Source organism: Anguilla rostrata, chromosome 1, assembly GCF_018555375.3.
Source record: "Anguilla rostrata isolate EN2019 chromosome 1, ASM1855537v3, whole genome shotgun sequence".
Classification (NCBI taxonomy): domain Eukaryota; kingdom Metazoa; phylum Chordata; class Actinopteri; order Anguilliformes; family Anguillidae; genus Anguilla; species Anguilla rostrata.
In genome coordinates this window covers 55,926,161-55,940,696 of record NC_057933.1, presented here as the reverse complement: position 1 = coordinate 55,940,696, position 14,536 = coordinate 55,926,161, and the positions used below count along the sequence as shown (strand labels likewise).

The 14,536-nt window shown below is 44.4% G+C and overlaps 2 protein-coding genes across 5 annotated transcripts; both read right to left on the bottom strand.

Annotated features, from left to right (window-relative positions):
- Positions 1-761: 761 nt before the first annotated feature.
- herpud2 (HERPUD family member 2) lies at positions 762-9,918 on the bottom strand. 4 transcript variants are annotated; one of them, XM_064343427.1, is made up of 9 exons: positions 9,556-9,918; positions 7,964-8,388; positions 5,581-5,658; positions 4,416-4,526; positions 3,838-3,977; positions 3,572-3,697; positions 2,093-2,476; positions 1,730-1,838; positions 762-1,443 (listed from the first exon to the last, which is right to left on the bottom strand). In XM_064343427.1, exons 2-9 carry the CDS (start codon positions 8,108-8,110, stop codon positions 1,267-1,269), a joined length of 1,272 nt encoding a protein of 423 aa, XP_064199497.1. In that variant the 5' UTR covers positions 8,111-8,388; positions 9,556-9,918; the 3' UTR covers positions 762-1,266. The 4 variants fall into 4 exon arrangements, with proteins under 4 accessions (XP_064199497.1, XP_064199507.1, XP_064199477.1 ...); XM_064343437.1 differs by having other exon boundaries at positions 7,964-8,384; XM_064343407.1 differs by having other exon boundaries at positions 9,585-9,918.
- A 1,001-nt stretch (positions 9,919-10,919) lies between these two features.
- Positions 10,920-13,078, bottom strand: pkdc (protein kinase-like domain containing). Its single transcript, XM_064343452.1, has 2 exons — positions 12,937-13,078; positions 10,920-12,468 (listed from the first exon to the last, which is right to left on the bottom strand). Exon 2 carries the CDS (start codon positions 12,444-12,446, stop codon positions 11,490-11,492), a length of 957 nt encoding a protein of 318 aa, XP_064199522.1. The 5' UTR covers positions 12,447-12,468; positions 12,937-13,078; the 3' UTR covers positions 10,920-11,489.
- Between the last annotated feature and the right edge of the window lie 1,458 nt (positions 13,079-14,536).

Below are 14,536 nucleotides of genomic sequence, written 5' to 3'. Positions count from 1 at the left end.
CATAAACTCAGTATTAGGCTATTCTCATTATTGAACTATTTTGTATTATGGTTTCTTTCTTGATTTCTTGTCCCGAATTCTGTATTACTGCACACTACCATGTTAATTAGCGCATTCGCTGCATATTCTGTAGGTAGAAATCTGCTCCTGATACCGGTGAGGGGACATTTTAAATGCCGCCTATATGTGAAGACAACAGAACTCTTCATTTCTAGCGTGCCATTAGAGTAGCCAAACTACTTATTAGCCAGTAGGCCAAATATAATCCAGCTCGCCAAGAGGCCAAAAATCTGACACCGCAGAATAACCTAGTGTCTGATCCAGATTACGTTGAGAGCAAAAAGAGGGAAAAAATGTACCGCCAATTTTCACTTTCTAGTTCTTATTAACTTATATGAATTGGTCTTTCAGAAGCTGGTGACATTGAGGGCAGAATAACAGCTGGGGGGTGGTTACTTGCATCAGGACTTAATGAACTTCCAGCATGTCTTTCAAAAGGTTGATGTGTGATATACCTGTAACTCTGTACCTCTACACTCCATATACTTGTACTGTCTTGCAGAGGGGACTCCGTTGACTGAAATATAGCTGCATGAGCCTGGTGCCACAAGCATCACGAACGTGCAGAATGGCAAGTAGCTGCAGGTAATTCTCTATTCTAGGCTTGCACATCTGCACCATCCCAACAGAAACAGAGAGGGGGACAATGCTGGCTTTCCCTTACCACTCTTCCCCACAATGACACATGCACCGCCACAAAATAAAACCAGAACTGGATTTTTATTCAAAAAAGCTTCTCTCAACCAAAGCAATCCTGGTCATTATGCACTGAGATGTATATATATATTTATACAAGTAAATAAATGCTTGCATTTATACACACTGAGGAAGAAAAAAAAAAATACACTCAAGTCCACTGAATTGTTTACACACACATTTAGACAACAAAGCTTTGGTGTGTGTTCTTGTGTTCTGTGTTTTCTTTATTTAGTTTTTCTTTTTTTTGCTAATCAAACTATGAGAGCCTGTGTTATATTTTAAATGGAAGACAATTACCTTCTCAATCAATATCTGATCCCCCCACTGTTTCTGAGGAGCTGCATAACTCAAAACTTCCACCAAGAATAAAGATAAATGTGGCTTTTCACAGATCACCGGACCATTGGTAATGATTGGCAGAAAGAGTCCGGAGATGGCTCTTTTTGATTTGCTGCTGTGTCCTACGCATATTGACGTGGTCTAGTGTTGCCGTGACTCCCCCCATGTTCAGTTGGCAGGCTGGGGGGGCCCCTCGGGGATTAGTGAGGTGAAGAAGGTGGTGATGAAGGACCAGGTCGAGGCCAGAAATCCGGGGTACTGGGGGCCCCCGTTGGCAGGGTCTCCGGGGCCTTCCTCTCCACCGTCGCCTTCGTCTTCCTCTAGCCCCTCGTCCATGATGTGCTCCTGAAAGGGTGCAATGCAAACTGATCCATTTAAACGAGCTCTTTAAATTATCTCTGGGATTATTCTAATTTTCTGCTATATTCAAGAGCTCTGAATCCTGTGCTGTTATTCATCTAAATGTGAGGATTGTCATTGTGCTGTAGCCTGGAAAGAGTGAAAATGAAAGCCAGCACCTCCAGTCTGGGAACAAGGGTCAAGGGTCAATGTTCAGAGAGTCCACATGGGTGGGTGAATAGAGGGAGAGAGTAGAATCTGATATCTGACTATTTAAAATTTAAGGAATCACCATTTCCTGGACGTCGTCATGACGATCTGCCTCATGGTCATCCTCGTTTCCCTCTGCTCCCCCAAGGTTCTGGAGATCTGGGCGGAAGGGGAACCAGCCGACCTGGTGTCTGCGGGGGAGGGACCGAGAGAGGAAGGGGGACGGGGCGGGGGATGAGGGGAGACAAAGAGAAATAGAGAAAATGAGAGAGATTGAGGGAGGAGAGCAGTCATTTACTGCACTATAGTAGCAGCACTTCTGAACAGACACCTCCCAGAGGGAAAAATGCACAGTAAACCTGCATTTGAGCCCGAATGGCTGCCCGTGTGTGTAAGCGCAGACCGTATGTGGGATGGGGGAGCTCTGAAGGAGCGCAGCACTCACAGGTACACCAGCAGCATGGCGCCGATCACCATGACGAAGCGGCTGAAGGAGGAGTAGAAGTAGACGATGCTGAGCAGGATGGCGGCGCGCGACACCGTGTATATCCAGTCCAGCCAATCGCGATTCAGCTCATCCTCGTTCAGCAGGGCGCCACCCTGGGCATTCATCTGGATGTTGGGGTTGGCAGGGTGCTCTTCGGGAGCGGGGGCAGGGGCAGGGGCAGGGGCTGGGGCTGGGGCTGGCGCGGGGGCGGGGTTAGGACCCACGGGGGGCGGGTCGTTGGGCTGGGCTGGTTGCTGATGTGACAGGGAGGGCACAGGGGGCAGGAAAGCAGTGGGGGGGATGGTGGGGCTGGGAGTCTGGGAGGAGGCCACTGCTGCATGGCTGTGTGGAGAGAGAGAAAGAGAGAGAGGGAGAGAGAAAGAGGGAGGAGGGAGGAGAGGGGGATAGAGTAAAGGGGAGAAAAAGAAAGGTAGCAAGAACAAGAGAGAACAAATGAGTAACGTATAACCCTGAGCTGCTTCAACCACTTCAAAGACGGTGTTCAAAAAAACAAAGTTGCCCCTCTCTTTTACCGGCCCTCTCTCTGTGTGCTGCAGTGTCAAAAGTGCAACACTGAGACGTCCCGACTCCCCTCATCAGTGGAATAAACATCTACAGTTACACTCCTAAAATAGAAACACAAGTTTCGTTTCACAACACATTACTGACCACTGACCACACAGAGACCCTGCTCAACACAAATCAGTCAGCAGAGAAACAGGGGGAATGTGAATAATAGATTAGATGAGAACCAAAAAGACCTGCAGTGGAACTCCGGAAGGCTCTTCAAGCTAAACCATTACATCAGAACAGTCAAGTAAACGTGTACTAGAAGTCAATGTGGCTTGGAAAAATGTTTTCTGAAGAATGTTCTTAAAATATATGATTACAGGGCTCTAGGCTAACATTTTTTCCAATGAGCACCAAGGTACAAAATTTAGAAGCACACTAATGGACTCCAATTAGTAGATGTGCTCTTGAATTATTTTTCCAGTTAGCAGACATCGATTTCCAGGAGCAAATGCTCCTAAAAAGGGAGCCCTGCAGAGCGCTGTATTACTTCTCTAATTATAGCACTATAAATATTCTGGTGTTGGCCTGGAGTGGTGGGAGCGCAGCGCTGGCTGTTGTACGGTACAAACGGCACGCGCTGTCAGCGAGAGCAGTGTTTGGTGTGAGTGGGAATGACTGTCTGTAATGAAACCGCTCGTATCCCTCTAAATCCTCTCCTCCCCTGGCGCTCGTCAGGAGCACGCCATCCAGGCCCCGGCAGCCGCTAACGCTACGCGTCCGTGTGCAAATGACTGGCTGCTGAATGGAAGGGCTCTGGACAGGCTGAGTGGGATTAGGCCGCAGAGTGCGGGTCTTATGAATAACAGTTCTGTGAGTGTTCGTGCACGTGGAGCCGTGCGGAGCGAGCGTCTGAGAGGGACTCACTACTGCATGTAGTAGTGCCGCGCGTACGCCTGCTGCCACCACAGCACCTGCATGGGGTTGTACGCGGGGTAGGCCGGGAAGCCCGCGGGCATCCCCTGCTGCACAGGAAACTGGTCCCCTAAGTGCCTGCACAAGACACACAGACGCACATCAGAGTCTAATGCATATAACACTTCCCAACATAAATCTTGCGACATGCCCATCAAATCCTGAGGCACGCCGGTCATAGAGAAGATAAAATCATTTGATCTCGGGACAGGACTCACCCTTGCATGAAGTTTGGGTAGGCGGGGCTGTGGGCGTGGCCACCACGATGTCTCAGCCCATCAGGGTTCCCCACTGAGGAGGCAGGCGTACTGTCTGTGGTAGGCGTGGCCGAGGAGGAGGATGCGGGGCTGTCAGAACTCTGGGTGAGAGGACAGAAGGACCAATCAGAGGCCTTTGCAGGCACTCAGAGGATTCAGCAGAACAATGTAGAGGCATGTGGTCACCAGTACAGGGCTTAAGTGCAGCTCCTACAGCAGAGGGCATCGGGTGTCCAAGCACTTCAATGAGTTTTCTAGGTTTCATTGGTCACATGGGTCAAATGCCATGTACATAATGCTGTGACATTTCCCACAATGCACTGCAACAAAATGTATCTTGAGGCAATAACCAGCTAACATGTTATTTTGGGTTTAGGTTGAGAAAATAAAGCACATACACATTTTTAAAACAATACCCTCCCCTTCAGCACAATTTTATCCTTAAAAGCAGTGCATCTCTCTTGCGTTTCCCTAAAGAGAGTGGCCGCTGTTAGTTATGATACAGCTGATGTTTTTGCGGGTCAGTGGGTGATACTCACAGGAGTCTCAGGGTCAGAGGTTGTGTGCGTCCGTGTGCCAGTAGGGGGGCAGGGGGATGCAGGGGGACTTCGAGAGGCACACACGAGGTGGACCATGTGATACTCATCTTGCTGCAGGATGAGAAAAGAAAATACCTTGACTGAACATAGAAGGATTCAAAATTAGGACTTATGCCTGCATATATCTGCTAATTTAAATTTACCACTTCTGAGAGAAACATCACTCTCCCACTATAACATTGCACTGGTATTTTATCCTCATTAGGAGTTCATTCAATCAAACTTTTAACCAAGGAAGCACAAAAAATTCATGCAGCATTCTGAATTCAGTCATTTTTATTTTGAGATTGACACCATTATGATGCTTTATTGGATAACAAAAATGATTAAAATCAATTTGTAAAGGGAACACAGTGGCTTAGTGACAGCACCTTAAGTCATTATGTAGAGGGAGATATGCACATGCCTTCTAGCGCTAATGGTCAACAGACGAATGGTGCGAATCCATCGTCACATCTAACCATGTTCTTGTGTCAATGCTGTCGGTGCAAATCATGGGGCCCACCTGAGAGAAGCTGCTGGAGTTCAGTGACAATGCAAGCCTCATGATGCTTACTCTGCCAGAAGTGCTATTGTACCAGAGAGCGAGTGGAACAGGTCTATACACATCTGCCTTTCCTGCCAAATCATGCTCTTAAAGGGGAACACCCCCTGTGCAAAATCAAACTCTGATACACTTTAGTACGTTTAACGCTTGATAGCAAAGGTTGTGAAAAATAATGTTGGTGGGTACTTACAACTCATCTGATGAGATACTGGCATCTATTGGTGTGTAATCTTATGAAATCCCAGAATATCTGTGTGTAATCTGATAAAATCCTAGTATCTCTGTGCATAATTTGATGAGATCCTGGTATCTCTGTGTGTAATCTAATAAAATCCTAGAATCTATGAGTGCAATTTGATGAGATCCTAGCATCTGTGTGCAATCTTGTGAAATCCCAAAATCTCTGTGTGTAATTTGATGAGATCCTAGTATCTCTGTGTAATTTGATGAGTTCCTAGTATCCGTGTACAAAAAGATACTAAGAATGAGATTCTGGTACCACCCCATGTGTACAATAAGATGTATTAACCTCTATGACTCATCAGTAGGATAAAATACCTTTCTCAGGATGTCTCTCAGTTGCAGGTGATCCAGGAGAAGCCGTCCAGAGTACACCAACCTCTGATCCTTTGACAACTACAGAACAAATGCAAACACACATTCTTATTGACCATGTGACACATGCCTCTAATACTGTATTTAAACACAAGTTTAAACAGGCACTGGGAAAAAAGCAGGTTTGTGGCAAACAGAACGGGGGAAGTGGTCATAGTAATAACAATCAGTTTCATCCACAGAGGAAACAGTTCCAGCTAAGTAAAGCAGTGGCCCACCCTGCCATGGCAACACACCCTACTGCTCCAACAAGTTTCCCCTCTCCAGGGAAATTCATTTCAGAGGGTCTTTTAATTGGAGGCTATTCAGAATGTGTGCTTGAGTCTCGGTCCTCCATGACATGGAAACGGCATCATTACCAAACTGCCAATGACATCACTCCAACCGAAGCGGCTTCCCTGCCACAAGGATGACAGCAATGGTGATGATGATGGTGGCGGTGGTTATTATTAATATTATTATGATTGTGATGATGACAGTAGAGCTGGGAGTGAAGAAGGAAATGATGATAATGACACCCTGAGAACAGAGGTACTGTGCGAGAGCCATGCTTCCTAAAATACACTCTGTCCCTTTCTCACCCAACTGCTTCCACATACAGCACTGTGACACAGGAATCTGTGGAATTTTATGAGGAGCCTGAAAGGAATGGATTTCAAGTTTTCGTGGTAGAAATACTGTTCCTTTTGGACAACATGGTTCGTAACAAATCGTGAACTTTCCCTCCCTCATGACCAGAGAAGGTCTGAAAGACAGGGAGTCTTGCATCTGGAACTATGGAAATTGCAGCCACCGCACCACCCTGTAGCTACATCTCAAACAGGAGAGATCTAGTGGTGCTGGGATAGTTCTCTGAAGGGAAAAAAACCAGGCTGCTGCTGGATGTGGTGTTGGTGGACCAATAGGAAGACTTCTTTCTGGACCAAGCAGAAAAGCAGGGATGGGGACACTGCCATGGAAGGCATTCATGATAAAGGTTAAACCATGGTCCTGCCTCACTAAGACCACAAAAGATCTCATGGCATTCAGTACAAAGAGTAGGATGACGCCCAGTGCCCCAAACCAGTACTTTCAATCTGACCATGTAGTCATTCCTTAAGTTTAACCGACTGATTAAATATGCCTCCCTCTTTACTTCAGCTCATTCGTGGTCAGTGCAAAATGGATGTTGTTCACCAAGGGTGAGCGTACACACAAGGCTGCTTCCGGTGAGTTATTCTTTCCCTCCCACCAATGTGAAGTGGTGAGAGTTTTTTTGAATTGTGGTTTGTAAATGTGGTTGATATTACCATAACTCACCACACTGAAAGCTTACCTGGCAGGAGGATCTGCCCAAAAAAATGTCCAATAATTGCTTAACTGCAGCATCTGATGTGCACAGATTATTTAAGCGGGATAAGCCCATACAAAAACGAACTCACTCTGACTGAAGCTTTGCAATCACTCGCTATTGGGTGTGAAACTAGAACACATTCCAGTCAGGACCATTTTGCAGTCATAGCCATCCATTATTCAAGTGGTTTTATTTTTCAGTTCTTCTAGTTATATTCAGTTTGATTTCTCACTGATAAGCTTTTCCCAGGCACAGCTGACATACAGCTCAGGCATATCAATGACAGATATTGCAATACGGAGACACTGGAACTCTGGAAACAAGGCATGCCATTAAAACTTAATCCAGCTGTTAATATTAAACAAAACAAGATTCCTTCTTTAATCTTGAGTAATGATCATTTGCTGCAGTTTTACTCCCCCAGGAACACCATCATACTGTACCTCTCTCATTCCTGCTAGCTAAAAAAACAGGTATTCATTAAACTGCTTTTCATTTTACAGCACACCCAATGCAAAATGGAGTTACATAAGGCCGTTCATCTGCCTAGCCTGCTGTACTGTTTTGTGTCACGTACAGCTGGGATGCACTACACTGTGCTGGCCTGTACAGCCATGCAGACAGACATACATACGCAGTAATGCACACATACAGACATCCAGGCACAGGTTGATTGATATAACCACAGGCATACAGCTAGCTTTCTCTCTCCCTCACACATACACTCACACACACACACACACATGCACATGCACATGCACACACACACACACACACACACACACTCCCAGCTGAGATATTTTGCTGACCAGACACTCCAGCACAGCTTCTCTGATCCAGGATTAGCCTCCTCCTTTTCTGAGCTTCTGGGTCATTTCAGCTGCGGCTCTTATGGAACCGCTGTGTGTAAACCTCTTTCGCACCTCCATAGCTGCACACACCCTACACCAATTCATTCTCACAGCCCAAACCCATGGCACCACTCCTACTCACCGGCTTGCTGGGATACACATTAGAGAGGTGCGTTTTTAACTTCCCGACTGTCCAGTTGAGGAAACAGTTTATAGTCTGATCATCGTACTTCTGGTTGGGTGCCTTGATGATGAGGATGACAGGGCTGTCAACTGCACCTTGGTCCATGTTTCATAGTAAGAGCCCCCACCTTCAACAGTGGGACAGGGCAGTTCTTTTTAGCTGCACTCGCTTCTCTGTGGCCTTTATTCTGGTAGATTCCTTCAAATACTCTCCAAAGTCAGTGCCACCAAGAGACCTGGGCCAACAAGGGGGATCCACACTGAGAGGGAACTGACTGAGTTTCTCCTTGAAGAACAGAGTTCTCTCATTGGTTGAAGCACATGGGGCACAAGAAAGTCTCTTGAGAATGGTTTCCGTTTGGAGGAGTGCTGTCTGCTATCTAGCTGGGGTAATCAGAGACAGAGGGAGTCATGAGGGCAATTCTGGGATAAACACAGCTCCATAACATTGAGCAATATAGCACCAGTACACTCAAATAAAACCCACAATATTCAGCAAAACAACTGTGGTTATTTGGGGGCTGTTTCACAGGACAGAACATTTGGACTGTCTATATTTATCTGAAAGGTTAACTATTCTGAATAGTTTCCCCTAGTTTGCGAGACAAATTGGTTAGTAAATTCTCTGGTGAGTAGCAATGATCAATACATTAGTGCATCTGTATTTTATTTTCAAAGCAATCCCAGTTTTATGATGCGTCCTATGTACTGGTAACGTTAGAACAGTACTTAACTTGCGTATTAGAAAACCAGCATTCAGTTCGTAACGTTAGCAAATCACTTAGCTAGACTAGCCCCGTGTCCCTTTATACTGAATGTTAACCAACCCATTTTCCTGGTAGTTTTCTAGTTACCTGTCAACTGCATATTTCCCACTGATTCCTATTTTGGAAGCTAGATTATGTTAGCAGGAAAACCAAGATTGTAGCGTTAACGTTAAATCTTCTCTAATAAAACATACATCTTTAATGAGTCATGGCCTAGACACGAGTATTAATTTGGAAAAGTATCAAACACATGCCTTGTCTTGTTAGATGCCATAGCTTGTAGTATGATCAAATTATCAAAACAGCAACAGCACGCCACAGACAGCCACTGTAAAATGCAGCTTCTGCAGGTCTCCTTTTTAACTCTTTAACTTAAGCTAGCTAGTATTAGTTTTAACCCGCGTGAAATTAATGTAAGGGGCTAGTACCAGCTCACTGATCAACAACAAGCTGAAGGAATTTTTATCAGGCAATTTGTTGGCAATGGCTGCGTAGCTAGCCAGTTACTTCAGCTAAGAGTGGGATCAAATTTAACTATCTTGCATACCGAGTTTCTTCATAAGATATTTTTTATCCTGGGAATATAACTGTCCCACATACGTTTACCTTTCTACTGTAATTAGTCAGCTTAGCTAGTAATGCCTGGCAGGAAAGCTGTGGTCAATACACCACAAAGACTAGCAGCGAGTTAGCAAGCTAACGTTAGCTAGCAAGCTGTATGGTGCAAATAAATACAAATAAGAACGCCAATCTGTGGTTGGTCAAACAGTACACTGCCACTTACCAGTATAGACCACCACTATCAATGCTCACCTGTCAGGTTGTAAACTTTCGCTTGATTTTCATTATTGCTCCTTGACAGCCAGGTCCACTCCCCGACTTGTTATCGTACAAGATGGAGCCAGGCGTAGCACCGGATACAACGTCACCCTGTCCGATTCACAGTCCATAATCAGCTGTTGGAGGAAAACAAACTACCGAAACACCAATTATGCTTCAAAACCTCTCAACTTATTTAAATTTCTGCCATAACCAGCGTTTTCTTCTCTAGAAGCGTATTGCGCGTAGAAACAGAAGCCGCTTTGCCAACCCTACGAAAACGCACTGCGCATTCTCCCTAATGAACTAAATTCACCTTTGCGTTGTGACGTCCCAAGACGGGGAATGATGCAAAAACTAACATTTGTTACCCTGGATTGCGCGATGGTACAGTAATAGCTGCAACTGACTTCTCAAACATCAGCGTACTGGGAGTATATGAATATACGTAAATTATGTTTTCCTTAGAGCTGGTACATAGATGTTCTTCTGACCGATTTGTGACATATTTAGCGTGCTAAATGCCGACAAAAGCACCGTTTTACAAATGTTTCACATTTCTGTTCTATCACAAAATATTAGGCTACATATCACAACGAAGGCACAACGCAGACATGTTTAAATCTATTAGCCTCATCATAATTTAGAAATTGAATACACCTTTAACCCTAATAATTTAAATAAGAGCAATTTATATTTTAAATGTAAAATATATTTACAAAGATCAAGGTAGTACCCCAGGGGCCTCTGTTGGGAGGGCTGAATTGGGGCCATAGTATTTACTCTAATGGGCTCTTTGTTAAACAGCATCCTCATGATTGTGACATTGTGTGTTGTGATTGCATAATCTGTTGTACGATGCAATTATCTAGTCTGTTTATCATCACCAAGAGCCTATACTTGTTGTGACTCATAAACACAGGGGTGTCTCACTATGTTTCGGCTGTGCAATGCTATACTTTTATATTTTGCACATTTGTAGATCATGTACTCCAAAACAAATACTTCCAAAACAAAGACCTGTAATCAATCTGTGATTTTCCTGACGTCTTCTTATAAGGGGATGTGGCCATGTGGCAATCAGTGCAAAGGGTGGGACTCTATCACAATGTCACTGAATGCAGCTGTGGTAGAAGATAAAACGGCGCACACACAGGATGAAAGGCTGGCTTATTGGTACCCAGTGGCTTCAGTTTCAGGAAGATGGCTGCAGAGTGGAAATGCATTTCCTGTTCAGGCCTGGTTTCTGTGACTCTGAATGCCATGGAAATGTGGCCTGAACCCTTGATTTGACATCATCCAGCAAGTGAAAAAACATTCTAACTGACATAGACTCAGAGCTCTCTTTAATTACATGGATCTGGAATGAGTGTATACAAATAATCAATTTCTTACCTTCTTCTCACAACAGCATCAATCTCACAACACTGAGACAACAAACAGCATGCTACAGATGTGCTTTCCTTTATAAATGGAAGACTTACGTTAGGCCTGTCACTGAACAAGATCCAAACAAAAATCACATTAACAGCAGCAGAGGAAGCACATATTACAAACCACAGGAAACCACAGTAATACACATAAAAACAATCACATCTTCACCTTAGCACTGGGTCTCAAGTGAATAACATCAGGTGTGTAGCCAGTATGGATCCTGTCTGACACCTGAATGACCCTTCAAGAGAGTCATCTGTGACCTGGCAGGTTTCATAAACATGCAAGCAGTGGTTTTCACAACAACAGCATGAGAAAGCCTCAGCCAATGTTCACAGTGGACACAACAACAATAAAGTTTAATTCGGACTGTCAGTCTGCCAATTCCCCCTCTCAAGACCTCCAAATACATTTAAGGTGAGCAGAATGTGATGTGTGCTGTGATTACAGGACAATGAGCCAAAGTCAGAGTTTGCGCAAGACCTCTCTGGTCAGCCTCTTGCTGTACTTGTTGATCTTGCGGTGCCCGGGCATCCAGCCCAGCAGGAAGCGGTGGAAGTCTGTCCAGGCATAGGCAAACATCTCGCGCCATTCCGCCTCCAGCTCATCAACATTCACCTGGTCACCCACCGCACCCCTCAGCTCCAGGAAGTAGTAGTCCAGGAGGTCGGGCACTTGTTTCTCACATTCCTTTTCCTCCAAGCAGCTTCCCAAGAAGTAGACAAGATCCTTCATACCACAGCCTCCGCCCACATACTGGAAGTCCACTGCCGCGACCTCTGACCCCTGCCTGGAGAAGCAAAAGTTAGCCAGCTTGGCGTCGCCATGGACGATGGTCTTGAAACGGCAGCTGTTGAGTATCTGGTCAATTTTGCCTGCTGCAGCTTTCAGATCTTGGTCTGCCATGGCCTCCAGCTCATCTGGGCGTGTCTCCAGGTGCCAGTAGGTCCCTATTGGCCAGAGTCCCTCTGGGGCGATGCCAAGGAAGCGGGCATGGAAGTGGGCTAGCCAGCGTAGACACGCTTTCATCTCCTTGATACCAACTTTGGTCCTCCGTTGGTCGAAACCCGCCACGTCCAGGTCCTCCAGGACGATCAGCTGCTCATCCCCAAAGGAACGGGCAGCCAAACAGACAGGCACCCGGCACCCACTGTCGGTGGAGTAGTTCTGATACCAGTGAGTCTCCACCTGGTAGGACCTCACCTTGCGCAGGTGAGACAGGTCTGTGTTCCAGCCTCCAGGGTGTGCGGACTTCTGGGGAAACACCACATGCTTGACAATGACTGAGGGGCGGTCGCAGCCTTCCAAGTGAACCCTAACAATCTCCCCATAGCCACTCCAAAGGGTCTGAATTTTGTCACCAATAAGCAAAGCCTCTGCTCCCGTGGCTTCCAAAATCAGGTCTTGATATTCTTGTTTCATTCCTGGTTAAGATGGCTTCTCTCTTTATTAAAAAAACACAAACACACAAAAGGAAAAGCATGAAAAATTGTTTGCACTTGCACTGGTGTTTATTTCCCTCTGCAATAACCCCATACTCTATTCACTAAGTACAATGCCTTCCTTCAATATTTGTCCAGTTCATTCATAACTTAAAAGCTATTTATATAGGCACAATGACATAAACGCCTAATCGACTGAAATAAAGCCACCACGTACATGGTCACGAGCGCTCGAAAGCCATTAAGGGTTTCAAGACACTGGATCGTTATTTTCCTACAAAATAATCTAACATTATTGTTTTTATCAGAAACCATGACCTTTCAAATCCACTCCAGGACACGTAAAACCCCTGACAAGACATTGCGGCACTCAGGTTTCCGTGTATGTTTGTCATTTCTGGCTATAATTCTGTCAATAAATAATAGCGATATATTAACTAGCACGTTTTAAAGAAAATATTCGTTTTTACCTTTGTGTCTTAGCTGAATTATAAACGCGTGAACGTCCGTGCAGTTTAAAATTTGGTGAGAGACTAACCGAAACACTTCCTGTTACTCATATGCGCAGCATCATGGGAAATGTAGTATACTTTCTGTGGAACGCTGCAGGCTATGTAATGCTCTCATACGCTGAAATAATCATAATAATAATCACAGTAATGATAGGTTATTGTTGTTATTATTGCTATTTTAAAATTTGTTATTAATAATAAATTACATTCATAATTCAAAATTATGTGTTTTATATTCGATCTTCAAATCAACTGCAGGGTATTCAATGTGTTAATTTGTTCATTAGTGTGTGTGTATGTGTGCATGCCTGTATGCACTCATGTTTGAGGCACAGGGCAGGCAATGTTAGCCTGGGGTCTTGTTAGCCAGTAGACACTGGTTAAATGTGTCCATCAATGTTTAAATCAAACCTACGCCAATATGCCAGTTACTAAGAGTCCAAAGCCACACAAAAGACATCAAAAAGGACACCCATTCCCTCAGTGCCTCACTTTTAACATCATAGATTGGAGTAGGCTAATGACCTTAGGTAGAACTGTCCACAGGACTTACCTGCACCATTATTCCAGCACAGATACCTTACTGATCCAGGCTTTCAAGAACATTATAAGGACTGATACTTATGATGACTCCAAAAAAACGTATCCACCAAGTTCACTAGATCAAAATTTGCTTGGGATGTGATGGTTACTTCAGGTCTACCAAAATGACTTAATTACAAACTAAGTGGCCATGGCTTTTTCGCGCATGCAGTTTCATTCTGCATCCACATGGTGAATTTCATCGCACAGTCCAATAAAAATACATTCTTTTTTATTTCCGTGACTCACTTGATTGGAGTAGATTTGAATGTACTCTTCACCCTGTTAATTGATATGAATTGCTTGCATTTCCCTTACAGTGAGATGTAGCCTAAACTTCCTGGTGATTTTTCTGAAGAGAGAACATGTCTCCACTGTAATAAAACACCACAGTGCGCATTTGTGGACTTGGAGGATTGGCAAATGTAAGCTTGAGGTAGAAGTTGTCCCTAAGTACTGAGATATGTCCAGATACTCTACCCAATTCCTAAATCTTAACCATTAGGATGATAATTGCAAAACCTGCTTTGGATCAGTGCTCACAGGCATCTATCGATACAGTTGATACTATTTGTTTTTCAACAGGAAAATCTGGAGGGAAATCGGTACAGAAGCAAGGTAAAGGAGAGCTAATGGCATCACACATTAAGCATGCTGGGCATGCAGGCATTTCTGTTGCTCATTTACTCACCTTTATGATATGCCTTTTGCTTTGTTTTGGAATGATGTGTGGATTAATGTTGCACTGATATGTGAAAGCCTGCCCTCACAGACGTGTCCATAGGTGTAGTTGGACATTATGAATGAATGATAAATAATTTGCTCATTTAATCTTTCCCCTTTCCACAAGAAATAGGAAGTTACTGCAGCCCACGATAACCATAAAAGTAAGCACTGGTCTATTTGTTCTTAGTTATTATTTTTAGCTATAGAATCATGTGTAAATTCATTTCAGGAACAGCACAGTACACAGCAA